The sequence below is a fragment of the Siphateles boraxobius genome, unplaced genomic scaffold (genome assembly GCF_051911475.1).
Source record: "Siphateles boraxobius isolate OS27281-9 unplaced genomic scaffold, OSU_SipBor_1 31, whole genome shotgun sequence".
Classification (NCBI taxonomy): domain Eukaryota; kingdom Metazoa; phylum Chordata; class Actinopteri; order Cypriniformes; family Leuciscidae; genus Siphateles; species Siphateles boraxobius.
Genome location: NW_027508931.1, coordinates 3722289 through 3750037, shown reverse-complemented (window position 1 = coordinate 3750037; position 27749 = coordinate 3722289). Strand labels below are relative to the sequence as shown.

Below are 27749 nucleotides of genomic sequence, written 5' to 3'. Positions count from 1 at the left end.
TTCATCAATTAGGGTTAGAAGAACTGTTGCCAAACATATAACATGCTAGAAATATAATAAGATCATTATTGGATCATTATTGCAGTGATTAAGCATTTGCCTATTTGAATCGAAACAGTATAGGCAAAATGAGCCTCACTGCTTTGCTGCACTTTCCACGTGGCTGCCATTTTTCTGTCAGGTGTAATCTTATTTATACTTATATATAGAGTAACTGCTCCATCCATAAATAATAATCTCTTTGCAAAGTCTTAGACATTATCAAAAAAGAATGGAATTAAACAAAGTAGTTTACCAAAACACACCGAAGAAGGACTGAGACCTTAAATGTTTGTCTTTTTCACTTTTGTGATCAATAAAAACAGTGAATGAACTGATTTTTAAGTGTGAATCACCATTTAGGTTTTGATGCAAGGATCACAAAATAATCCACACTAAAATGTTTTTGGTGCTAAACAGTAAAAAAAAAAAAAAACAGCACAAAGTTTAACAAACTATTTCAGATTTTTTTGTTTTTCAAATGTTTAAAAATTATATTTATCCTGGTTTCTCTTTTTTCTCAAAGTTTCTGAACACAGTAAATGTATTGTTGACATGTAAATGTGGTCAACATGAAATTTAAATAGTTCATAATTACTTATTTTCTAAATGAACATTACTGATCTTATTGTGAATGTTTAATCTGTGTATGTTATTCCAAATTAAAACCTTTGTAATTTTAATCAAAGGCCTGGTTTCACTGACAGGGTTTAGATTAAGACAGGATTAGGTTAAATTTGGACATTCAAGTAGCTTTTGTAAACATGCCTTAGAAAAAAACATTACTGGTGTGCATTTTGAGACAGAGAATGACACTGACATATTTTAAGATGTCAGTGCAAGATGTTTTCAGTTTAAACGGCTCAAACTTGCATTTTAGTCTGGGACTAGGCTTAAGCCTTGTCTGTGAATCCGTGGGAAAGGGTATTTACTTGGGTACAATTCAAATATTGCTTTAGCAAACTTCCATTCAATCTGGCTCCATTAAATGCCCACAATTCCTGTCCAACATTTTCCCTGCATTACTCAGAAACACTTAAAAGGGAAATTCACCCAAAAATGAAAATTCTGTCAACATTTTCTCTCCCCACCCCTTCCAAATCTGTGTGACTTCCTTTGCCCGTGAAACACAACAGAAGATATTTTGAAGAATGTTGGTAACCAAACAGTTTTGGTGACTATTGTCTTCCATTGTATGGTTAAAAAAAAAGAAGAAAAAAAAAGACATTTCTCAAATATCTTTTTTTACATTCCACAGAGAACAAAACGTCATACAAGCTTGAAAAAATATAAGGGTGAGTAAATAATGACAATTTTCATTTTTGGGTGAACAATCCCTTTAACATTACAGAGGTACAATCCACTGCAAACTGCAATTCATATTGACTTTAACATATACTATTAACCCACATGATTTGTGTTAATGTGAACTATTTTTAGTTTATTATTAATATTTGGTTCACCTATTACCTTACAGCACATGAGGCAGACAGGAACTTGTGGCACTGCAACCTAACCCAGATGTTCAGACACATGCTTACATTTATATTACCTCTAAAACAGTCCTAGCAAAGGGAAAAAGAAACTGTTAACGACAGCATAATATAAACACATTAGACCAGCTTCGGAAAAATAAGCACTCTTTATTTAATTTAAGAGACACCTCATGACCAAGATATCATTTTATGAGTTACCATAAATGCTAACATTTGTATTTATATGGTATTTAACCATTTCTGCTTCAGGGCAGTTCCAAGAGGTCAGGATGGTTAACATGAATGGATAGTTTTAGTATTGTGCAGTGGGAGGAATTTTAAAAGAATGACTAATTGCCCTGTCGTATCTTACAATGATGTCATGACCTAGCGGTCTTTATATGTACAACAAACATTCGATAAAAAGCAAACAGGCATTTTATCACCAGTGCAGACTAGAGTGGAAGCCAGCTACACCAGGGCTCTTTACAAAGATATATCTTTTGCTTTTGTTGCCCCTCTAACCTCAGTGTAACAGATAACAAAAGGCACAATGCTGGTTTATCAATGGCAAGACAGGTTTTTTGGTTTGAGAATGGAAATGTGGGTGTGAAAGCTGATTATGGAGAAGAAGAAAAAAGCTGAAAGTGTATAAATTATTCAATTACTACAAATATAAACGGATGGTAGAAATCAGAGGTCTACAAAAAAAATGTTATGTAATTTCTGGAGCGCTTTCAAGGAAGTACCACAATCTTTTTCTCAAGTTTTTGCTGAGGGAAGATGAACCTCCTCATGACATCATCCAGCTCCTCCAGAGCGAGCTGAGCATGGAGTACAGCCACATCATCTGGGTCCGACCGCACCACCCCTTTCAGAGCCCGATACAGCTCCGATAAAACATCCCCAAGAACCTGAAAAAGCAGAAGAAGTGTCGGAAAGCGCTTAGTAAGCAGATGTACTGTTTTACTGTACAACTGAAAGCGAGAAAAATAACAAACAAGGGAAGAGAAAATAATGAGTACAGTATAAGTCTCTTAAGGCAGATGGTCTCTTGACCTTCTCACTCAGAGCAGGAGAGTACTTTTGTGAGCAGTCAGCTGTTTTAGCCTCACACTAAGAGGACACCAGGCGCTGTGACTTATGGTTTACCTGGACGAGCCGTCTCATTACTCGCTGCAACAGCTGTACCGAGTAACAACCGTTTCTCATACCAGAAGGACCTCTGTCAAGCTCCATCCTGGGAAACTCAACAGACGGCGATGACAGACGTGACTTTGCACACGGGCCAATGCCAAGGTGCAGGCCAGGGACAGCACTGTCTGAGTCTAGTAAAAACTGTCCTATAAAGTGTATGTGCAAATATTTCAAAAGTCAGGGTACTAACTAGGGTGGACATTGGTGCTGTAAATCAGGGGGTCAAAAGTATAAAAGGTCATTTGCAGCAGCAGTGGCCAGTTTGGTCTGCTCTGAGGTCATGGGATCAATTCATGTGTTTATAGAGGGATCTTAAGATGTGTTTTATGTGGATAAACACTCCCAAAATTCCAGGTGTTGCAAAGTGAAGTAGTAAAAGGACAAAGCAATCAATCTCTCTACAAAATTAAATGTATCATCTTATACAAGAATACTTCTCTAAAGAATCTTATTACAAAAAACAGTCAAAAAATGATTTATATTTAATGTTTTTATTGTTTTAATTATTTATTTGAACTGTTATTTGAGTTCATTCATTTGTTTATTTATCTTCTGTAGAACATACTATAATCACACTGGAAAAACCTGGCAAATAAGATGAAACCGTTATCAAGGTTTAAAGATTATTTTATATAAATACATTTGATAAAGGAAATAAGTGGTACCAATGATCAAGTATCTCGCTTTCATGAAACCCTATTATGTTTAAAATATGTTTTAAAAGATAACTGGAATAAAATGATCACACTGCATTATGGGAGAACAGATCTGTAGTCTGAGAGGTTGGAATGTCAATCGGCTGCCAGTCCGCTGACAACATCAAAAACAAATATAAAATGTAGAAATTTTAATAAGTGTGGTATGGTTCATATGATCTAACAACAGGGTAAACATCTGTTGAAGATGACTGCTAATATTCCAGTGGATCAGAGACTCAATGTTCTCACATCTATGTAAGGTGATACACACCTCTAATTGGTTAATGTAGTTACCGCTGTAACTCTGAACTTGTGATACATAAAACTTTATAGAAGGTTTCTCAAAAAACTCCTAACCCTAAATGATAAACTTTATTAACTCAGCCTGCACTGTTCACGTTATGGACATCAATGATTTTAAGTTTAACCTCATGATCACTTTACCAGGTAAAAAAAAAGTACCATAGTACTTTACAGCAATGTCTTGGCAACCTACCGGTACTACAACACTCTACCATAGCAGGGAGAAATTTTGCATGAGCAAGGACCACATTTTCTTCTGAAAATCTGAAAGAACGGTTTTCATATGGTTTAGATCTATTCATTTTATTTATCATGCACCAAATGTAGGAGCTATAGTCGGAAATTGAAGGCATTGCTGGGAAAGTGATCAGGGCCGTGGGAACAAGAGAGTCTGCTGAGAGTGATGATTAGACAGAGCATTGGTTGTCTTATACTGCAGGTGACCTCTAAATAAGAGAGTAGAAAATTGCTACTGCTGCTCATCAGTCCAGATGCTGGAAGAATTCCTCCCACTAAACACGTGCATTGATCAAGACACCAGAACAATCTACTCAATATCCTCACACACAACAAGGCACAGTGATGGGACTTCACACCTTTGAAGAAATATTTCTGGCTGTAAATGGATAGCATCTGTAGCATGCTGTTGAATACCACAATTTCTTTTTTTATACTGATCAACTGATCAATGAAAATGACCGTAAAGACATTTATAACTATACAAAGATTTATATTTCAAATAAATGGTGAATCCTGAAAATTTGCATCACAATTTCCACAAAAATATTAAGCAGCACAGCTGTTTTCAACTGGGATATTAATAAAGGCTGATTTATACTTCTGCGTTGGACCATGCCGGAGCCTCTCCGCTGTAGACTACGCGTTGGTCTTCATTTATACTTCTGCGTCATTGTCCGCGTTGACGTGCAATTAAACATGTAGAGGGAGCATGTGAAACCCGAGGGAGGGGTTCAAGCAGACCAATCACAGCGCTTGCGGTCCGTGTAGAATTGACGCATTGTTACATTTTTGGAAAGGTGCACGTCAGGGTATGTACGTCATAGGCTATGCGTGCTACACACAGCTACGACATAGCTATAGCGTGACTTTGATGCAGAAGTATAAATTGGGCTAAAGAAATGTTACTTGAGCACCAAATCAGCATATTAGAATTGATGCAGAAGTATAAATTGGGCTTAAAGGGATAGTTCACCCAAAAATGAAAATTCTGTCAGTAATTACTAACCCTCATGATGTTCCAGCGTTACACTACTGTAATAGCTTAGTGATTCTGTGTTGTACGTCACACGCATCACACACATTACCAGCGTCGGCCAATAGTGAGCCTACGTGTGACGTACAACACAGAAGCACTACGCTTTTAAACAACGCGAACTGACTCGAGGCCCACATAGAAGGAAATGAATAGTTGAAATAAAGTCGTTATTCTGGGGGGGTTTTTGCGCACAAAAAGTATTCTCGTCGCCTGATAAATTTAAGATTGAGCCACTGTAGGCACTTGGACTATTTTAACGATGTCTTTAATAACTTTTCGGGGCTGGCAAGTTTAAATCCCTAAGAAGCCTATGGAGGAGTGATCCAGCTCTCAGATTTAATCAAAAATATCTTAATTCGTGTTCCGAAGATGAACGAAGGTCTTACGGGGTTGGAACAACATGAGGGTGAGTAAATACTGACAGAATTTTCATTTTTGGGTGAACTATCCCTTTAAGAAATGTTACTCGAGCACAAAATCAGCATATTAGAATGATTTCTGAAGAATCATGTGACTATGAAGACTGGAGTAATGATGCTGAAAATTCAGCTGTACATGAGAGGAATAAATTACATTTTATTATTTTAAAATACTGAATAATTAATAAATTTTTAGGTCCTTTATAAAAGCTTTTCATATTACTTTAATACCAGCCACTGGATAATCACAAGTTAAATTGATCACACATATTTCAAAATACTCACCTGAGTGGTTTTATCACTGAGGCCCCTAAGGACCAGAGCAATGACATGGACCGCAGCCCTTCGAACCTCTGCTTCTCTGTCCGTCTTTATCAGGGCGGTGAGACATGTGCTCAGCTGCAGGAACCACACAAAAAGAGGTCAAATACAAAAGGCGTACGCAGGCCGCAGAGATCTGCAGTGCTGCACTAGTTGATCTTTATGTCAATGTAGAGGGTCGATTGATGTCTAAACACATGAACACGGGTCAAGATGGTCTAGAACAGCCTGATGCAGGGGCTCTTTCATGAATAAGCAGCCCAGTTAGTCACACTGACAGAGATGCTTATTCATGAAGATCTCTAGACCACCGCTGCAGCTCAGCTACTCACAGTAGATTTGCTCAACGACCATATGCACAAGCGCTGAAAAATAAACAAACTGCTTTCCAACTGCAAGGCGTCACACATTTCACACATTGGCACAAAGTATCAAAGAACTCTACATTTGTATTTCCTGAAGGAAACATCAATGCTTGGAAGGCAGCAAAAGTACAATGCTAAAGTCTCAGGTAAGCTTTGTCTTTGATTCTACATAAAATACTGGTGACATGACTGATTTCCCAGTTTGATGTGATTCTGATTCACAGGCTTTAAACTTGATTTGATTCAACACTGATTTTATATTTCAGTTATGAATGTTCATTTCATTTACATAGAAAATACAAGGAAAATAACTTATCAATAAAATAACCAGCGTTGGGTAAGTTACTCAAAAAAGTAATCCACTACAAATTGCTAATTACTACTTTAAAATTGTAATTTGATTACATTACTGATTACTGCATGTAAAAAGTAATCAGATTACTAATTTCTTTACTTTCAAGTTACTTTGAAAACCGATTAAAACTACACTACAAAGTGAAACTCTGTTCTTTCTGTAATTTAATATTGCAGATATCCCAAGTCTCCCGGCAGTTCTGGGAGTCTCCTGGATATTGATAGCTCCATGATGCCTGCAAATAAGTTAAAATATCCCGGAATCTAGAGAGAGCGAGCAAGAGAGTGCATGCGAGAACTGTGCTCCAAACCGTGTACCGCGCGCACGGCAGAGAGGGAGAACGAGAGACCTTGCGTGTGTGCCTCATGAAGCGCATTCTCCGGTAATTCATTAAAACGCATGCTCATTAACTGACGCAGCCGGCCAAACGTGAATAGAAATGCATTTTACAAAAAAAAAATCTTAATACATTTGTAACGCAAGTAACTTCATTTTATTGACATCAGTAACTGTAATCAAATTACATAAAATTAAATGTTATGAGTTACATTACCGTTATCACGAAAAGTAATTAGAATACAGTAACGTTACTTTGTAACGCATTATACCCAACTCTGAAAATAACCAGCTCATTTGTATTGTGAATTGGGCTGTACAAATATGTTTGCAATAGCCACTGAAAATAGGCTTAGAGTAAAAGATTGATCTTGGGATTGTATGGATTAATATGGGGAGTGCTCCTTTAAACGAAAAGCGATATTTTTTCCCCCAACCCTTAAAATACACTTCTTGTTTTCTATTGGCTGTGTACGAGAATCAACATAACGCAAATTCAACACATTCTGTCCACTTTAAAACGCAGCTATATATGGTTAAGTAAGTGACTAGAGTAAAAAAAGCCACATCACAATTCAGTATACAAATTAATTTAAGAAAAGAAAAAAAAAGCATTCCAATATGCAAATATTATGGTGTCACCACTTTCAGTTTTGAATGGCTAACATCATAAAATGGAAGATTTTTATTTACAGATCTATTTTGAAAGCATTTGAATAAATTTGAGCATACACAATCAATTGCTACATAAAGATTTGTGGTCACGACATTGGCTGATTTTAATGAGTAAATCAGTGAAATTGATGGAGTTCAGGTTCATCCATCTATCACCCATCTGCACCAGCAGACACCCTGATCTCAGCACTAACAGCAGTAGTAGTAGTAGTAATCTTGCGTAGTGAGATGTGCATGTGTGTACACATATACACAGCTGTGCCGAGAAAAGAAAATGATGACATCAGACTAGAAGCAGCCTCGGGGATCTGCTTAAAAAGAACTAATTACAGACTAAACTGTGCAGATTCAGCTTTTCATCAGCTTGTCTAGTTTACTTTTAGGTTTTGAATACTAGAGTGGTACTACCTCTTGTGCCAGTGGTCCGAGGGAAAAGTTGAGACGTTGGCAGAGTTCACCCAAATTAGAGAGGCTGCTGGCACGCACACTACTGTCCTTGTCTCGTGTGCCACTCAAGAACACACCAATCAGAGGGCGACCATAGTGTGGAGCAAGGTCACCTAAAAGATAAAACTTTGAATTTATTTTTATTTGTACAGATATTTAGTTGTACAGTATATAAAGACATACAATACTGTTCAAAAGTTTGGAATAATTATGATTTTTATATATTTTTGGAATAAGTAACTGCTCACCAAGCCTCTATTTATCTGATTAAAAATAAAGTCATATTTTTAAATATTATTACAATTTAAAATATGATATAAAAATGTTTTATATTTTGTGTCTGTCAGATGATCCTTCTGAAATCCTTCAAATATGCTGTATTGTTGCTCAGATATGATTGGTACTCAATTACTTATAATGGTTCTTTATTATCAATGTTGAAAATAGTTTTTGCTGCATAGTTTTTGTTGAAATCTTGATATGTTTTTTTTCAGGATTGAATAGAAAATAAAAAAAACAGCCTTTATTATAAATGTCTTTACTGTGTCTTTTGATCAATGTAATGCATTATTGCTGAATAAAAGTAGTAATTTATTTATTTATTTAAAATTATTTTCGAAGGATCATGCGACACTGAATTAATGACAACTGTAAATTCAACTTTGCCATCACAGGAATACACTACATTTCAAAACAGATTAAAACAGAAAACAGTTCTTTTAAATTGTAATATTTCACAATATTACTGTTTTACTGTATTTTTTATCAAATAAATATAATTTGCTTGGTGAGCATAAGAGACTTCTATCAACAACATTAAAACTCTTAATTATTCCAAACTTTGGACCTGTAGTGTATATAGAGAGTTAAAATAATAAAAATAATAAAATAAATAAATGTAAAGATTTGTCCTAATATCCCATGTACAGTGCAAGGAATGAGAGCTCCAGCCTGAACACACACACGCACACACGCACGCACACACACGAGCACACACACAGACAAAGCTGAAGTCGCGACTCCTCTTCCAATCTCTCCATCTCAGTGTGAAAGTCTGAGAAAGTTCAAAGTCCATACCTACAGCATGAACAAAGTCACTAAACTGGGATATTTCTGGCTTCTTTTTGGGCTCGGACAAAAAAAAATCCTCCTCGCACTAACAGGTATTAGTGTAAGGGGAATTTACATTCTTTATGGTCAATACATAAAGATAAAAGTAGACAAAAGCTATTATAATGGCTGCCAGGTGGGTTCAGAGGGACTTGCTCCCCACGGCTGATTTTTCTGGCCCTGTCTGAGATATCATTCAAACTGTATAAAACCTTCCAGAATCCATGTGCCAGGACCTATTCAGACATGAATGTCCAATTGTTCAGCTGACCGATCCTCCAAAAGGATCAAAAGAGTTTTAATGGCTATTGTGGACTAGATCTACCAGAAAAAATGGGTGTCTGATGGGAGGGAAAAGGAACAGACGCAAGAAAAAGTGTAACATACGCTTCTTTGATCCAGTGCTTGTTAACTGTGGCCATCTGTCCCAGCACCTTATTAAGCGACATGTTTAATTGGAAACCAGTAGCACACTTATGCAGGAAAAGGATTTATTTAATTAAGCATCGGATGTGTAGATTACGAAACAGCATGTTTTGGTTAGATATTTAGTTATTACAAAATCAAGGATTTAAGGATTGAAATAAGTGTCTCTTTAGATAATACTCAAGGGCTGAAAATGTAAATTGAGCTCAAGTGTGTGATGTGAAGTGTGTGATGCCCCCTGCTGTGTGTGAAGGCACTATGAATGTGACAGAGAGCTGTGAGACTCATTGTGCGGTTTCAGTGGACTGTAGCAGCTGTTGGGCTTTTTCAGAGCTCGGTCTGTTAGCGTTAAGGAGCCGGGCCAAAACGACATGCCTCAGACCCAGACTGAATGATCTCGAGACACAATGAATAACCGCACACTTGTGCTGGGGATACGGCACTGCCCAGATCTGACAAACAGATCCTGAAATGGAGCATGAAGTACTTTAAAGGAAGAAAAGAATACAGAAAGAAAGAAAGAAAGAAAGAAATATGAAAAAGAAAGAAAGACTACAGTCAGTGACTGTGCTCACCCATGGCCCTGCAGGCTCTCATTAAAACCTCGCCCACTTTGAGGCGTGTCTCTAGGGAGCGCTCTCTTTTGGGGGGACCGACAGTTGCCCCGGTCTGATACTCTCCCAGCAGTCTCTGCAGAATCTGCTCAGGAAAAGAATCAGCCAACACTGCCAACCCTGAAACAGAAAAAGGAAAAAGAAACAGCTCTGAATAAAGGCTAAAACTCTGACAGACCCTTTTTAAGACAGGATGAATAGAAAGCACAACTGGCTGCCAGAGCATTACAGTCTTAATTTAGCTATTCCTCAATAGGCCAAAAAAGAGATGGTTGAGATGGTTCTGACCATTCATGGACAAAAGGTGAAATAACATTGGCTGCAAATACATAGAGCTGATTTAGTTAATCAAATCAAAATATAGCACCCCAAATCTATTTGTTGGCCCAGATACAGCAGCCTTGTAGATTTCAAAGCTGTTTCTAAAATAACCTGAAACACATACAAAAGAAAATCCTCCACAACAGCCAATCAATATACCCCACTTTTCAAAAGTTTGGAGTCAGGAATATAAAATAGTAAAAACAGTAATATTGTGAAATATTCTATTAAACAATTTAAAGTAACAGTTTTTTTCAAAGACGAATTTTCAGCATCATTATTCCAGTGCCATATGATTTGGTGTTCAAGAAACATGTATTATTATTATCAATGTTGAAAACAGTTGTGCTGCTTAACATTGACAACTTTAATGAACTCAGGAATCAGATGCTTTATCTATTCATTATGGCAAAGAAAAAGCCTGGTCATTTAACAAATGAAAGGTTTAACCAAACATCTGTATTCTTTAAGAATGAGTAACGTAAGGCTTGTAATGTGTTGAGGTAAAGCTGACGGTGAGTTAAGCTGGCAAAAGTAAATCAGGTCAATGTAATGTCTGTGCTGTATACTTACAACTAAGTCATTTAACCAGTCAAAACCAAGCTGTTCTATTATGCACCATCAAAACCTCAAATAAATTAAAATGTTACATTAATTTCTAAAAACCCTCAATAGTCGTTTTTAAAAAATTAGGCAAAAACAGTGTGATTGTCCTATTTTGTTGTATTTCGAAGGAGTTTAGGCTGGTTTCTTTCTTGAACTAATGAATTAATTACCTTGAATAGCAGACAGATACACAAAGGAGTCTTCATGTTCCAGGTTTTCCAGAAAGAGCTGAAACACATTGAAATAATTCACTGAAAGCTGAGAGCAAAGAATTAGAGAAGAGTTAATTAATTCCTTAGTCTAATTATCGCTGACAGTTTTTCAACTCTCAGCACGTTTACAGTAATGCAAATTAAAACATGTCTATGGCCTGCAGTTTTAAAAGATTTAAATGAGTTCACATGAGGTGAAGTGGTATGACTATCAAAGAGAATGAAAGAGAAAATGAATACAGCAGATAAGACATTTATGTGTTAAGAACTCTGACAGACACTAATACAAATAAATATTTAAAACTGAATTAATCAAAAGAAAGAAATTCACATTGTGTTAATGGATTACTGGGTGGGTGTTATGTCACTGTTAGTGAGATGCTCTGTCTGTGTTCATGTGTGAATTAGTTGTATTTATGAAGCATTGGACACAGAAGAGACTCTTATTACAGAGAATATTAGATGAGACATTCTAGAAAGCCGCTCATCATAACTAGATCCCACGACAGTCTTCAGACACCCTCAAGCAAGAGGTTTTACACACCAAAAATCCCAACTCATTTATAAAACATGGTCTATTCTAGACCCTCACCCATCCTCAACACTAGCTCATAGGAGAAAGAGAAACACTGGAAGTCACTGGCCCATTTAAACAATGTCACCCAGGGAAGAAGAGTCTACGCAAATCCCAGGAGAGATGTGCACGTGACACCAAGCTTTTAGCATCAGAGAGAATAATGCATATTGGGAGAGTAAGTGTTTATCATATACTATAATGATCGCCTGCATCAAAGCGCAATGCCAACAGCGTTTTTGGGGCCTGAAAATGCAAACTTGTGAAATCGGGTTTCAAAGGGCAAGTTTTTAAAAATGATACTGTGCGTCTGCAAATTTGTGAAAACGGTGATGTCATGCCCATGCGTATTATATGTTCAGTCTATAGGCATGTCCCGTTTCTTTACAAAGTGACATCGCCAACTACTGACATGCATAATACAGCATTTTTAGTCGATTTTGCGGATCCGTGTGAACAGGGATTGTTTTGACATCGTTGTCTTTTGTATGCGAAAAATGCAAAACTTTTCCATTTTTAGTACATCGTTGTTGTGCAAGCGTACCCTAAACCAGCCATTAATAATATACAGTGATAGGTGAAATGGAAATAATATGCAGGAATTAATAATAAAAATAATTATATAAAAAAGTTTCAATATTTTCAAATTGATAAAATATTTCACCTTTAGCAATAATAATAATAATGATGTCTAGAATTAATGGGAATATTTTAAAACTATAACATTTATAGTATTTATTTTTCCGATGCATCTGCAGATGTTTTTTCCAATTATCAAAACTATATATTTATGTATTCCCTGGAAATATTATACATCATTGACAATGGATAAACTTTATTATATATATATTATAAAGTTGATCCATTGTCAATGATGTAGCGACATATAAATCACTGCTCACACAGAATTATTTTAAAACCAAGCAGATTTCTGTTGATCAAAATAGCACAATTTTCATCACCAACATGAACATGAGCAAAATCCCTGATTATGCAGATTCCAACTGAAATGACTAGATTTCGCCTGCAAATTTTCAGTAAATTTGACCACTTTCATATCATACATGATGAAAAATGTATTTTTTTTTAAATTCATGCCAGGCCAGTTTGACCTGCTTTAACTTACATATACAGATACATACACATCTATACACTCACTGTTAGTAGTTTCTCCTTGTTCTGCAATGCCTCCTCGTCTCCATCTCTAACAGAGTGGGTCAGTGAACGCAGTGCTACGGCTCGGGTGGGCACATCTGGGTCACAGGCTTCCACCAAGCACTCAGAGAAAGCTTTACTGCGCAAGGCCTCAGAAATCCCAGGATTGGGTATTCCTCCAGCTGTCTGAAAGTCTTTAACTTTGGGTGTTACACTAGGGTCTGTTGTATGTTTGGGATGTGAGATTGATTGTGAAGGGACCTGGGGTATGGCTGAGTTTGAACTGTGGGCTGCAGGTTGAGTAAGACTGTGGGCAGTGCTGTGCTGGCTGGCTGTTTTAGGGACAGTTGTAGGGCGATAAGCCCCGTGTGTGGCAATAGTGGCCCTTAGATCGGACGCTAGCTCCTGGATAACTGGTTCTTGGTACTGCTGGGAAATCTGTTCCAGGTGGGGCAGCAGTGCAGCCATTGATGAATAATCATCTGCAGTGAGCTGAAAGAAGACATACACAGTTACAAATTGGTAGGTAATAAATAATATGCACATGAACATAAAGATTTTGGGCTGTCAATTGTTTAAAACTTTTAAAACTTTTGTTTAACAACAATTAATTGCATATCAATATTGCTAGGAACTTCCCCGATATAATTGGGCAATTACATATCTTTGAATATAATACATTCTTTGAATATAATTCAAAGAAATTATATTAAAACATAACTTAAGATCTTTTTTGTTTCATATAATTTTATTATTTTGTCTTTTTTGCATTGTTTTAATTAATCACACCAAATTAACCCAATAACTGGGCATTAGTGCATATTTTGTGTGCTGTAACTGGGCACAACTTCCATTTATCAGTTTTTATAGTTTTAGTTTTCATGTTAATTTTTGTGTAATTTTCAGTCATTCCATTATGTGCTTTTGTCATTTTGTTCGTTTATTTATTTATTTATTTATTTATTTATAATTGTAGTGCTTCAACTTCAACTTATTTCAGTTTATTGCCAAGGCAACATTTCTAATTTTCAGTTAGTTTTTTAACTAATATTTATATTTTATTTCAATTTACAGAAATATTCTCACTAGTTTTAGTTAACGATAATAACCCTGGGTGCAACAAACTAATTTTTAAAACTAATGTTTAAAATGTAATCGTACACAAAAATAGATCCCTTTTGTTAAAAAAAGTGTAGCATGCATGCAACACACACATGTAACACACACAATGTGGCAAAAGGGATAAAAATGCCCCAGGCATCTCATCCACCACCCGAGGGAGCATTTGATCATCTAATAATTGATTTTATAGAACTGAGTCCCTGTGAAGGGGAGAAATATTGCCTGGTTACGGTGGACATGTTGTCTAGGTGGGTGGAGGTTTTTCCCACATAAAAACAAGATGCAGCAGCAGTAGCAAAAGCACTGTTGACTGAAATAGTGCCGAGATGGGGAATCCCGAGAAATATTAGTTCAGACAATGGAACACACTTGCTGTGAGGAACTGGGCTCAATTGGGTAAAAGCCCTACCAGAGGCCTAGATCAAATCTAAGCTCTTATTAGATAATGTTTGGGAAACCTCCATTTATGGGTTTTGAAGGGGTTAAACAGCGAGTGCCATAAACTGAATTGTGTGAACATGACAAGTTGAACTATTGTAAAGAAATGTCTTGTCTCCTATCACACATTTGTGTGGAGGTAAAAGCAGCTCAAGGAAAAGCAGCTGATACCCCACTGCATGACATTCAACCAGGAGACTTTGTGGTGATAACGGATCTGAGGAGGAGGAGCTGGAAAGCAAGGAGGTGGCTGGGTCCGTTCCAAGTGGTGCTAGCAGGCGCACACAGCAGTGAAAGTAGCAGAGAGGGCAAAGTGGGTCCACGCCAGCCATTGCAGAAAGGTTCCACCTACAGTGCCAGGAGAAGGATCGTGACAACCAACTGTTTCTGACGACGACTACCGTTATTGGCACGAGCAAGGATAACCACGAGAAAAAATTCTGAAGTAACCAGTGTGCAAGGAAAGGCACGAGCGGAGGTGAAGCAGCATCGATTTATCAATGGAGAAAAGGTACTTTTAAGTACAACTGGACAACAATTTTTGCTGTGGTATTAATAAGCCAACTGAGATGGAGGTGCGCAGACCTCGGCACACATTCAGAATTCCAGGCCTGTGTGGCCTAAAGGGTTCTACGTGCATATTTAATGTGTTATCAGTGGTGATTTGTTTGACAATCATCTATTCGACGGAGATAAACGAGAAGACTGATGTGCCTACCATGTGTAATTCAATGTATTTCAGCTTTGGTACAGAGACTGGTGACAAAAACGATCTCATACCAAATGTTTCGAATGTCTAATGATGAGGATCAATTTAATGATGTATGTCCAAAACCAACGAAATTGGATGATGACACAACCAGCGGGAGTTACAGTGAAATGTATTAATTGAGTTGAGATATGTTTTTTTCTATTCTGAACATATATACTATTTCTTGTTTATACTGAGGTAACTGCGGGTCACTAAAGGAACTATCTCCATAAAAACAGCCTAAGCTTTCTTCTTTTAAAACCTTATTTCACAAGTTTAAGAAAGTGATAATTTATATGTAAATCAGAGATGAACAGTATAAATTAGGGATGGCCCGATACCGATACTGGCATCGGGGATCGGGTCGATACTGTCCTCATATACTCGTACTCATAAAAATTCGCCGATACCACGCCCCGATACCACGTACATTTTGCGAAACGAAACTGGCCGCCGCGAGTGCTTTGTCGAGGTGAACTGAGGCATAGGGACGTGCACTCCCAACGCAAAAGAGTGCGGCGCGGCACTAGATCTGATGGCCGAGCGCGAGCGCGGGCGGTAATGCACTCACTCTGTGTGTGTGGGTTCCGGGAGAATAAAACGATTCGCGGGACTCCCGCAAACTAGACATATCTATGAATACAACATATTAAAACTAATAGATTTTCATTCATCTGTTGCAGAAAAGCAAGAAGAACAACTAAAACAAAATAGAAACGATTTACAGGCCAGAGTTTCTATTCATAACATGTTTGCAGCGTTGAGCGATGTAGCCAATCACAGACATATGTGTTGATTTCTTGAACGCAATGGCTAATCAGAAGCATTTAAGATAGCCTCACTGCTCAAAACTTTTTTGTTCAGTGCTGAATTCTGTATGCTGGCAAATCCTCTAATTATAACAAACAAAGTGTGGATATTATGAAAGATTCATTGTGCAGTCAGCTTCATTGATAATAACAGATGTGTGAGATCGCGATGAACTGTCAGCTTTTTAGGAATTAGACTATTAAGGGAGCGCACTTTGGGCGCATTCAGTCATGTCAGACCATGCACGCAGTAACTGCTTGCTTTTATGTTAAATTAACAGTGGTTTGTGTGTTAATACATTTATTATTTTACTCATTATTATTTATTTTTAGACTTGTTAAAACAAGCAGAGAAAAAAATAAAAACAGTCTTCTAACCTGTGTTCTAAAATAGTCTTCTGTCTTCTTTTCTGGGAGCCTATAGTTACTTTTGCGGTAGAAATATCGGTATCGGTACTCGATATCGGCAAGTACACAAATGTAAATACTCGTACTCGTATCGGTTTGAAAAAAAATGGTATCGGGCCATCCCTAGTATAAATGTGATGTAATGACTTAAATTTGCTGTCTTATTATTTTGTTTATCAATGAATGATAAAAAGAGGGGAATTGTGGAAGAAATTTAAAATTTTCTATGTGTTTGCATTTTCTTATATTCATAAGAAACATGATGGTAATTAGAACTGTTACTAACCCTTATGAATGTGTATGTATACGTGACTAAATGTGTGACTAAATTTACGACCAAGACAGACGGTCTCCACTCAAGGGTAGTATGATAACCAAGTCTAAACAATGTGTTAGTTATGGATAAGACATATCTTCATTTAGCCTTGAGAAATAACCTTGGGGGGGATAGGGACTATTAAGAAGGAAGGATGGACTCCTGTAAATTGTCACACTCTGCAGGCACTCCGTATGACTCAATGAATGCTGACCTTTCCTTGCAAGGGAATAAATAATCATCTAATCATTAAAGACAATTGTTACATGTTTGTCTCTTATTCAGTAAAAGAAAATTGTTTGCCACCACACTACCCATAAACACAGCAAACAGCTTATTACTAGAGGAACTCTTACAATAGAGTGAGCAAAGAAAAGCAGACAAATGTATAAACTATACACTACCTCAGCAGCTCCAGAAAGTAGAGTGGCCACAAGCCCCATTCCCATACTGAGAGTCTGACTCTCCACTGGGCTGTCAGTGCCACGCTCCAGACTAACACATGCTCTCTGCAGCATGGATGCTATGAACCCGACCACCTGTAAGCAGAGAGAGAGAGAGAGAGAGAGATGTCTTTGAAGATCACACCTTCTCATCTTATCACTACATAAAGTAAGACAACTGCTGATATAACACAACTGTGCTCTACCAGCCATAAGAGGCTCATACATCTGCCCTAAATAACAGTCAGAGTTAAGATTTTCTTTGTTGCGAGTTAAATGGAACAGATCTGCCCAGGGGATGATGTGCTCTATTTTTAGAAGGTCCATGTTTTTATCTTATTAAAACCTCAGTTGAATGAAAGCAGAAAAGACAAAATGATAAGAAAGCTTAAAAGAGTTGAAAGTTTAGAATTAAAACTCAAGTGTACCACTTCACTCAGGAAAAGAGAGAACCATTTAATAAGTTTAAATAACGCTGAATGAATGATTTCTTCTATATCTCACCTGAGTGGGTTTGCAGAGCAGCTGTGTGTGTGGAAGACCCTCACACATGATGGCCAGTGCCTGCAGCAGAGCAAGTCTCTGTCCGTGTCCACCTGCACGCCCCAGCAGATGCTGCTCTAACTCCAGCAGCGTCATAGATGAGGTGTTCACTTCCTGCTCAACCTCGTCCTGCTCAGCAGCCACAGCTGTTAAATCCTGGAAACAAAACAAAACAGGCAGACATTGAAGAAAAGAAAAGAAAAAATAAATGTTGATCTCAGCATCCACTTTCAATTTCAAGCCACTTTCACAACATTTAAAAGTCAAATCTGGGAAGGATTTTTTTTAATCTTCTTAAAGTCTAAAAGTTCTTTTTAATCATTTACTCTACAATTTGAAGCATTCTTGAGTCCACAAATATTGCTATAAAACAATTATGGACATCCATTTATCTTATGTGCAATAGACACTGTTGAGCAACATTAGAAACGGTCAGGCTGAAACAGAGTGGCAGAGGTCAGCACCTGCAGGAGCAGTAGGAAAAACTCTCCAGGCAGGTCACTGTCCTTCATCTCTTCCAATAACTGCACAAGACACTGCACTCTCCACTGCTCACCCGAGACCTTCTCATACAGAGCATCATCTTCATCACTGTCAAAACACAGAAAAAGAGCCAATTAATCATTGTTATGCCTTGCAACCTACACTACTATTTTAAAGTCTCTTATGTCCACCAAGGCTACATTTATTTGAACAAACATACAGGAAAATTAATATTATGTAATATTATTACAATTTAATATAATTTTTTTTTTTTTTTAAGAAAACTGATTCCTGTGATGGCAAAGCTGAATTTTCAGCATCATTACTCCAGTCTTCAGTGTCACATGATCCTTCAGGAAATCATTCTAATATGTTGATTTAGTGCGCAGGAACGTTTTTTTTTTTTTTTGAGCTATGAAAACCACAAAACAAATTGTACGGAAAACAAATTTAATATTTTTGTGGAAACCATGATTTTTTTTTCAGGATTCACTGATGAATAGAATAAAGTTTGAAAAAAAAAAAACCAGAATATTTCAAATAGAAATCTTTTGTAACATTATAAATGTCTTTACTTTCATTTTTGATCAATTTCACTTGATATTATACTGATATAAATAATGCTTAATTTAATGAAAGCAAATAAGATACACACAAAATAACTGAAATCAATATTTACAAAATATCAACTCTAAATTCATCACTCAACACTTAAAACCATGCATCATCTTTTTTAAGGCTTCAGTTTGTTTTAAAATTGACAAAAGGGTGATCTAGCTAATAGATTCTGCTATTTTCCCAATTAGACCATCGCCTGATAAGCTCAAAATGGCAAAATACTTTCCACAAAACACTGCATAATTATTGTAGGGTTCTCATTTAATAATACCTGATAAGATCTCTCACTGTAAGTCTGGCCCCTCCTTCACTGCCAGGTGAGAACTGAAAGCCGTGTCTGACTCCAACCACTTCTCCCAGCAGTCCACACAAGCGTTTCAGCAGCAAAAGAGATGCTGAGCGCTCTGAATGAGACAGGCACCATATCAGGATCTCCTGACAGGATGTACTGTAGGGAACAACCACTTTTAGTCTTTCCCAAACATATGATCTATTACAAATACTTCGTATTCGAAAAGAAATCTGACCGTAAAAGAGAGACTTCTTTAAAAAAAATAAAAAAGAAAGACTGACCGTAAATGAGAGACATTCTGTTTGGTGAAGCAAAAGAGATTGAACAGTGTTGAGTAGACATCTGCTAGAGCTTTCAAAAGCACTTCTGATGGATTATTACCCACCACACAAATCTAAACAGAATGATATAACGTTCTTATGTAAATGTCATATGCTTGATGATATGGCGCATTAGACAATACAGAATGCTTGGCTTACTTTATATACATCTTCAATACAGCGAGTCAGCTCCCACTCCTCCACTGCATCCTGGGATAGGTAATCTCCTGCAAAAGCTTGTCAGTTATTTTTGTAATACTCAAAAGAGAATATACTTTGCATCTAAAAATGATTCCTGTGTGTTGGGACAAACTTTAGCAAGCAAATTGATGCAGCCTTTTCGCACAACCTAAATTATATCAGCCACTATAAAATGCTAAACTGCAGTCACCTAACAAATACTAACCGGTTCCCTGTGCACAGCGACGAAGGGGGGAGAGAAGAGGAAAGAGCAGGAATCGCTCTGCAAACTCAGGCTGATCTTGCACCATGATGAGCGCCGCCCTGGTGGCCACTCTCTGGAACTGCTGTGCAGTCAGCTTGTCTTTGAAATGCAGAAGCTCCAGAACCTAATTCCAGTGATATTACATTCTATGATTAGAGTTTAAAAAATTCTACATTTAAAAAATTATTTATAGGTTTTTAGGTAACAGATGGCAATGAACTCTTGCTTTTGTTATTTGACTACTTGTATCTTTTGCAAACCAAATAAAACTGTAAAGAACCATTATAGCAATAATCTCACTATTTTGACTGTAACGAGAGAACATTACATCACCTGTGGACACACTTGACTGTAATAGCTCTCAGCAGAGAGGGACTGCTGAGGACAGGCAGCAAGAATCTTGGCCACAGCATCACATTTCCTCCAGTCAGAGTCGCCACCTGCTGGTCAGCAATGTGAAACAAGTAAACATGACTAAAAAGCACATGCTGAACATTTATAGCTGTCATAAAAAACAGAATGACTTTCCATGGAATGATAAACCTATTGGAAACACATTGGGAATTTTGTTATGTACTGGATTTGTTATGTATGGTATGAAAATACACATTTTTCCAACACCAATCATATTTTTGGCCGAACCCACTGACACCGTGCTGTTTATAGAATATGCAAAACATTTTAGGTCACCCTAGACATTCTAACCAAGACGTAACATGTTTGTCTCCTTCACAGTCTGCAGCTTTTTGGGGTCAATTAATTGTAATATTCCAGGCAACAGCACACGGTTCCAGGATGTAGCATTTTATTTATAAGTTTGCGGACAACAACAAAAAAACATAAGCACGAACACAGGTTTTTATAAATGGAAAAAATCGTGCATAAGCAAAAAAACTAGGTTATCAATTTTGCATTTGCATACATTTGAATGTTTTAAAAATGTACTTTTTAACCTGTTTACTAGTGAATAAACTAGTTTAGGGCTACATTACTGAAAGAGTTTTAAAATGGGTTTTGAGTTTAGTAACAAAAATTGTATGGCTGTTATAATGCTCATTTTTATAATATTAAAAAACAATAGCAAATAAGGCATACATTCAATTTCTGAATTTGAATAAATACTAATTTTAGACAATATTTACTCACAATTAGCTAAACAATATTTGAGAACACAAAATATGTTTTATCCACTGACAAGGCATTCAGTTAATTTTGGAACTGACACTACATAGATGGTCTTGTAATCTTGATTCTATTCCATGAAAAACCTTTTTCAAATTCCAGTGTTCCTCTGAACCAATCATCTGAACTCTTTGCTAAATTCAGCCTTACCTCTGGTGCCCTCTAAGATGGCCCTCACCACTGCCTGGACGCCTTGTGGTTGCATTAACCTGTCAGACAGCAACTGTCCACACAGGCGCCTCAGCCAAGAGGGAGCTTGGGATAGAGCCTTACCTCCCTCACCAGCACATCCAGCTCGGGAACCTGAAGATGCCTACAGCAATACACAGGACATGTCTCTGTGGAGTCACAAAAATACTAACACGTCAGAAAAGTATTCAGAAAGATAGTGGGCAACACACACCTGTTTAGGACCACCTTGCAGAACAAGCAGTTCTTTGATGACGATTGGCTGATACACTTTCCCGAGAAGACTGTGGAGAGCTTCTTTGCAGGTCTTGCGCTCCTCCACCGTTAGTCCCTGTGGTAGATGAGAATGTCTGAATTAGTTCAAAATGTAGCTTGGGCCAATATGAAACTTGAAAGAGTGACGAATCAGGATTCTCACACTTACTTTCATGTCATTATTCATTACTGTATAGGGATTTTAAAAAAATATCATTTTATAAAGATTAGCCTCTAAAGGACAAAACACTGAGAATAACTAGAATAGTGTTATTTTAGGATAATTTATATACAGTGCTTAGCATTAGTGAACACACCCATGCTAAAGTTGACTATATATGTATATATATATATGCAACTAAGCTGACTTAGTCAAATAAAACTTAGAATTTTTTTTTTTTAAGGCCAGTTGTTTCATGGATCCAGGATACTATGCATTCTGATAAAGTTCCCTTGGCCTTTGGAATTAAAATATTTTCACATCATCACATTCCCTTCACCATACTAGAGATTGGCATGGGGTACTTTCCATAAGATCATCTCTCAATGCAAATCAAACCAGCTATTAAGATAACTGAAATAACACCATGCCAATCTCTAATCTCGTTAAAATAGTCCAAGTGACTACAGTGGCTCAATCTTAAGTTTATCAAACAACGAGAACACTTTTTGTGAGCAAAAAACCCCAAAATAACGACTTTATTTCAACTATTCATTTCCTTCTCTCTCTGGGCCTCGAGTCAGGTTACTAGTTTAACAGTGTATGATCTGTTGTTGTACGTCACACGCATCACACACATGACCAGCGTCGGCCAATAGTGAGCCTATGTGTGATGTAGCTCTACGCAATCACACTAGTTTAACTGACTAGAGGCCCAAAGAGAAGGAAATGAATAGTTGAAATAAAGTCGTTATTTATGTTTGTTTTTGCGCACAAAAAATATTCTCGTCACTTGATAAACTTAAGATTGAGCCACTGTAGTCACTTGGACTATTTTAACGATGTCTTTAATAACTTTGATGCCGGCAAGTTTCAATCCCTCAAGAAGCCTATGGACTAGTATGGAGGAATGATCCAGCTCTCAGATTTCATCAAAAATATCTTAATTCGTGTTCTGAAGATGAACGAAGGTCTTACGGGGTTGGAACAACATGAGGGTGAGTAAATACTGACAGAATTTTCATTTTTGGGTGAACTATCCCTTTAAGGAAGAACATTTATTTATTTACGATGCATTATTCATTCACAAAGAAAATTGGTGTTCTTAAAGGTTGGATTTTTCCAAAAGATCTATCTATCTAAGGTCTCATTTGATAACATTAGTTGATGTATTAACTAACATGAACAAAACATTTGTTACAGTATTTATTAATGTTAGTTGATAAAAATACAGTCATTCATTGTTTGTTCATGTTAGTTCACAGTGCATTAACTAATGTTAACAAATGATTGATTTTAATAATGTATTAGTACATGTTGAAACAAACATTAATTTAGATTAATAAAAGCTGTAGACTTATTGCTCATTCTTAATTCATGTTAACTAAAGTATTTAACTAATGTGTTAACTAATGAAACCTTATTGTAAAGTGTTACCATATTATTTATTGATATTTTGAATGAGCTTTTAATTTTATTTTTTCAGCTTTCATTTTAATTTTAGTTTAGTTTAAGTTTTATTTTATTACATGTTTTTGTCCTCTTTATTAGTTTTTGTTTTTTATATTTCCATGTAGCTGTAATGATTTTTTTTCCGTTTTAATTTTTGTAATTTTTGTACTTGTACTTCAGCCTACATTTTTTATTGTAGTTAGTGGTCAAGGCATTTGTTTTTTTTTCATTTAATATTTATATTTTCAGCTTTATTTCAATTAACAATAACTCTCGCTCTCTCTGTCTCTATCTATCTATCCATCTATCTATATAGAAAGAGATAGAGACACAACACACACACACACACAATAAAACTACATTAATATATATATATATATATATATATATATTAATGTAGTTTATATATATATATATATATATATATATATATATATATATATATAATGTAGTTTTATTAATGTTTTATGACTTTTCTATGCCTGGAGCAATATTACATTTCCTTGCTTTGGGAACCTCCAGGTTATCCACGGCTTTGAGAACCCCAGATCTAAAAATAGACCACCAGTAAAATGTATTCAAATAGGATTAAATATTGCTTTGATATTAGTGTATTTTTACCTTATTACTCTTTGTACCGTCTCCTTCAGGCCGCTGGGGTCGATAAGCTAACTGACACAGAGCTGCCATGATGTCACCCAGGTGGCGTGTAAACACAGGAGTCGCTAGGGATGACAGAGCAGACACCTCAAGGAGCACATTAGCGGTGATAAGTAGACGGCGTTCACCTGTAGGTGCCACATCGTGTCGGACTGCTCCCTCCACTGCTGCCCCAAAGGCTGACCTCAGCCCCAGTGCCACTCCTACACCAGGGGCTAAATATGGGCAGAGACCCAGTGTGACCACAAACTGCAGCACAGCGCCCAGTGTCTTTTGTTGGGCCACACTGAGAACATCGGGGGGAAGTGGTGGAGCTGCTTCAGGGGTCGCAGGATTTGGTGCAGCAGGAATCTGGTGAAAGGCTTCCACAAGGCGGTTGAGGTGTCGTGCCAGGCAGAGCAGTAAGAGAAGACATTCCTGAACAAAGCACCAGGTTAGGTCATTTGCATCACTGCAAAACCATGTGCTGTCTCTCCTGACCTCCTCCAGGAGTCGTCGGGCTTCCTCTAGCTCTTTGCCTGCAGACATGCTCTCCCGAAGCTCTGACAGGTTCCTCTGGAGAGCCAGGACAAGTGCTGTTTGTGTGCTTTGTCCATCACTCCCCTGAGCCTCTGGAAAAGAGTGTGGGTCCATCAACGCATGGCATCACTATTTAACATATTTGCTAAACATAAACAACACACAAACCTGCATGACTTTATTTCTTCTGTAAAGCACAAAATGAGATGTTTGGTCATTCTTTTTATTATTGTATCGAAAAATATACACTGAAAGTGTAAGCTGAGGCTGTCAGTACCTAAAGTATTTAGTGTTTTACTAAATAAATAAAGTCATGCAGTTTAGGAACAACACGAGGTTGAGTAAAAGATGACAGGTTTTAAGGGGGGTGGAAAAATAATAAAACTACCAAAGCATGTTATGAAACAACACTATTGAAACCCGGAAATATATATTTTTTCTTACCTCGAATAGGTTTCGTTAATATACCTAGGGACTTTATTAGTGCTGTGACCATTTTACGCCACACTGCTGTGTCGTCTACTACAAAAGCTTTGTCCCAAAGCTTTAACGTAACTGTGGTTGAAAGTTGAAACTGATGAGAACATTTTCAAAATAAAAGTAACACAAAATAAAAGCTTAATTCACACAAAACTCCAAAAGAAAATTAGAAATAAATAATGCAACGGCTATAATTCATGTGATGAACATCTACATTTTACTTTTTCATAAATCTCAATGGTGAATGGCAAGAACTGTAATGTAAACATTTAGGCCTATTTAATTACCTCTGCGTAAAGGCACTAAAACAAATGGTACAATCATTTATAAATAGCCTATGTTTACTTCATCTACTATATTAAGATTTATTTACAAAACAGGTTTTTTAAAATATATATTTAGGGTGAAATATGATGAAACAATGAATGAATTAAGATCAGCATAGATTTTATTCAACATAATACCATTTGGACAAATAGAATTTTGGACAAATTGCAACACATTTTATCATTATCACTGAAACAAACTTGATACAACTATTCCTGTCATTGACAGTGTTCACATATTTGCATAATTTACACAAAAGTTAAATAAACAATAAATAAGTTATTATATTATTAAATAAATTATTATATAAATAAATAATGCCCTAAATTAAGTAGTGTTTTACAATAATACAAATATATCTTCCTTTCAAGAAAGACTATGTTGGTTTATAAGTATTAAAAACATGTGACACATGCAACCTTTTCAGCTTATTCATATAAGCATATAAAAAAATGTAAGTACCTTATCAAAAATTGCATTTTAAAACAAACACGACATGGTACATGAGACTCATCTCTACGGGTTTGGTTTATATTGTCCTCTCTTACTGGCGAGGGACCACACAGGTACAGGCCACAGTCACTAGCACATGTTCATACTCTAAAGAGTATTTGTTCGGGTCAGACGGGCATGGGACCCTCTTCAGGAATAACAGAGATCTCTGCACGGGCACAGAGTTGTAGGCCATATTCTCAACCCCGTTAATGATGCATCCTTCACACAAACACTTTGCTTCCTCATATGATCTGGGGTACATATCTGGCTTGTGCACAGTGCTGAAAATACAACAGATAGAAAGGCATGAGTCTTGTAGCAGGTAACTAGATTTGGTGAAATTCAACATTACATATACACAACTGTTTTACTGTATGATGTTGTATTGCTATTTGAACACTACAAAACAGTCCTCAGTCATAACAACTCCATCCACTATAAAAAATGATATGATCAATAAATGATGACAACATATATTTTTACATTGCTTTAACTCATTAAAATAAGTTAACCAATAAAAAAATGAAGTTATACAAGATTCATCTAAAATTTCAGTTTAATTTAATTTAAGTTTAAATGATTTAAATATCTAAGTCATTTGTACTTAAACATTAATTTTCGCTATAGGTATACATAAATTAAGGCAAAAATAAAATAAATTAGCAGCACAAAGGCTGGTTCGGTTACGTCATTAGCAATGCTTCACTGCTGAACAGTGTTCTGGTTTCTCTGGTAATATTGAATAGGTGGTGGCGAGAGCTATATTTACCTCGTCCGCCAGGGGGAGAGTGAGCGCTCACTGATGTGTGATAAAGACTGAGCGGCTTTCTCGCAGGAGTCCGCCGAATGTCTGGTGGCCTTCGTATGCGGGTGTCCGGCGTGTGAAAGAAAAGCGTCGAGTTGCTTGTTGTGTGCCTTGATGAAACATCCTATTCTTTTTCCTTCCACGATGTTCTCCGACAACAAGAAAAATATTCCAAAAAACAGCGGAAACTGCAAGGCAAAGAATAAATAAGTAAAATAAGCAGGGTGTAACGTTAATTTCTCTATGAAGAAAAAATTATATATTTCATAGGTTAAGACGAAATGTATTACTTTGTAAAATATGGATCTACTTAAAACATTTTTCTACTTACCAGCATAATTTGATTAGACTTTATTATATAATCAAAACTCAAGAGTGATGCTTCAGATCAATATGCTCAGGTTGGCTTCAGGACTGTTATAGCATTGTGAGTTTACTCGTAGCTTTTTATACTATAGGCTACTCACCTGTTGTCCATCACCAGGGAAAATCCGGAGTCTATGAGGAAATAGTAATAAATATTTACTTCCGTGCTTCCTCTTTCAAATGAAGCGCTATTTACAAAAGCATCTTGAAAAAAAAATCCTTCACACCTTCACTTTTTTTTGCCTATTCATTAGCAGCTGTAAAAGTTATTTAACGCTAAATAACTCGGTTATTAATGAGAGCCATCGCGATTTGAACTTTTAAATATGAAAAGGCCTAATATTAATGAGATAGTGGGAGTGTTTCTGCTCTCATCAGTAACACAATTGTTCCTGATCCTGAAGTTATAAGAAAACGATTTAATTCGTTAAAACCTGCTAGGCTACTTCAGTCATTTATGGCTGTACAGTCTATCTTCTTTGATAGGAAAGGGGAGATGTAAAACTTAAACTTTTATATTTAAAAAATCCTTTAATTATCAGCTCCATTAATATTGTTAAAAGGAAGTGATGCAAGACAAGCCTAACATCTGTTAGTCACATAAAACATTTTCCAAACTTACCCTGCATTGTATGATAAGGCTAAATCATTAATATGGAGAGGTAGGCTATATCAGCAATATTCAGATGGAGAAAATTTCCCTTTTTCTAAACATTTTGTGACCTTTTCAAATCCCTGGAACAGTAAATGTGGAGATAAATTGTGGGAGCCCCCTGGATGTTTTGGACATGACAAAAGAGTCCCCACTAACAGGTCATTCATTAACTAAAATGAGCTTTAACAGCAGTTTTCTGTGAGGATGCCATCATGGGACAAGACCAAGTGAATTTCCCAACATCAACATGATCAGCCACTCAGAAAAACATCTCCCCAGGAGTCCCCTTAAC

General features: G+C 36.7%; 2 protein-coding genes across 3 annotated transcripts; both read right to left on the bottom strand.

Annotated features, from left to right (window-relative positions):
• Positions 1 to 1662: 1662 nt before the first annotated feature.
• Positions 1663 to 24925, bottom strand: tango6 (transport and golgi organization 6 homolog (Drosophila)). 2 transcript variants are annotated; one of them, XM_077193384.1, is made up of 18 exons: positions 24774 to 24925; positions 23772 to 24421; positions 21498 to 21614; positions 21245 to 21407; positions 20246 to 20355; positions 19874 to 20036; positions 19627 to 19694; positions 19429 to 19541; positions 19127 to 19303; positions 18219 to 18345; positions 17716 to 17910; positions 17173 to 17307; positions 12928 to 13416; positions 11154 to 11211; positions 10018 to 10176; positions 7868 to 8019; positions 5693 to 5806; positions 1663 to 2428 (listed from the first exon to the last, which is right to left on the bottom strand). In XM_077193384.1, exons 1-18 carry the CDS (start codon positions 24823 to 24825, stop codon positions 2252 to 2254), a joined length of 3219 nt encoding a protein of 1072 aa, XP_077049499.1. In that variant the 5' UTR covers positions 24826 to 24925; the 3' UTR covers positions 1663 to 2251. The 2 variants fall into 2 exon arrangements, with proteins under 2 accessions (XP_077049499.1, XP_077049500.1); XM_077193385.1 differs by having other exon boundaries at positions 20246 to 20352; positions 24774 to 24908.
• A 314-nt stretch (positions 24926 to 25239) lies between these two features.
• On the bottom strand, positions 25240 to 26867 carry il17c (interleukin 17c). Its single transcript, XM_077193989.1, has 3 exons — positions 26768 to 26867; positions 26401 to 26624; positions 25240 to 25912 (listed from the first exon to the last, which is right to left on the bottom strand). Exons 1-3 carry the CDS (start codon positions 26771 to 26773, stop codon positions 25681 to 25683), a joined length of 462 nt encoding a protein of 153 aa, XP_077050104.1. The 5' UTR covers positions 26774 to 26867; the 3' UTR covers positions 25240 to 25680.
• Between the last annotated feature and the right edge of the window lie 882 nt (positions 26868 to 27749).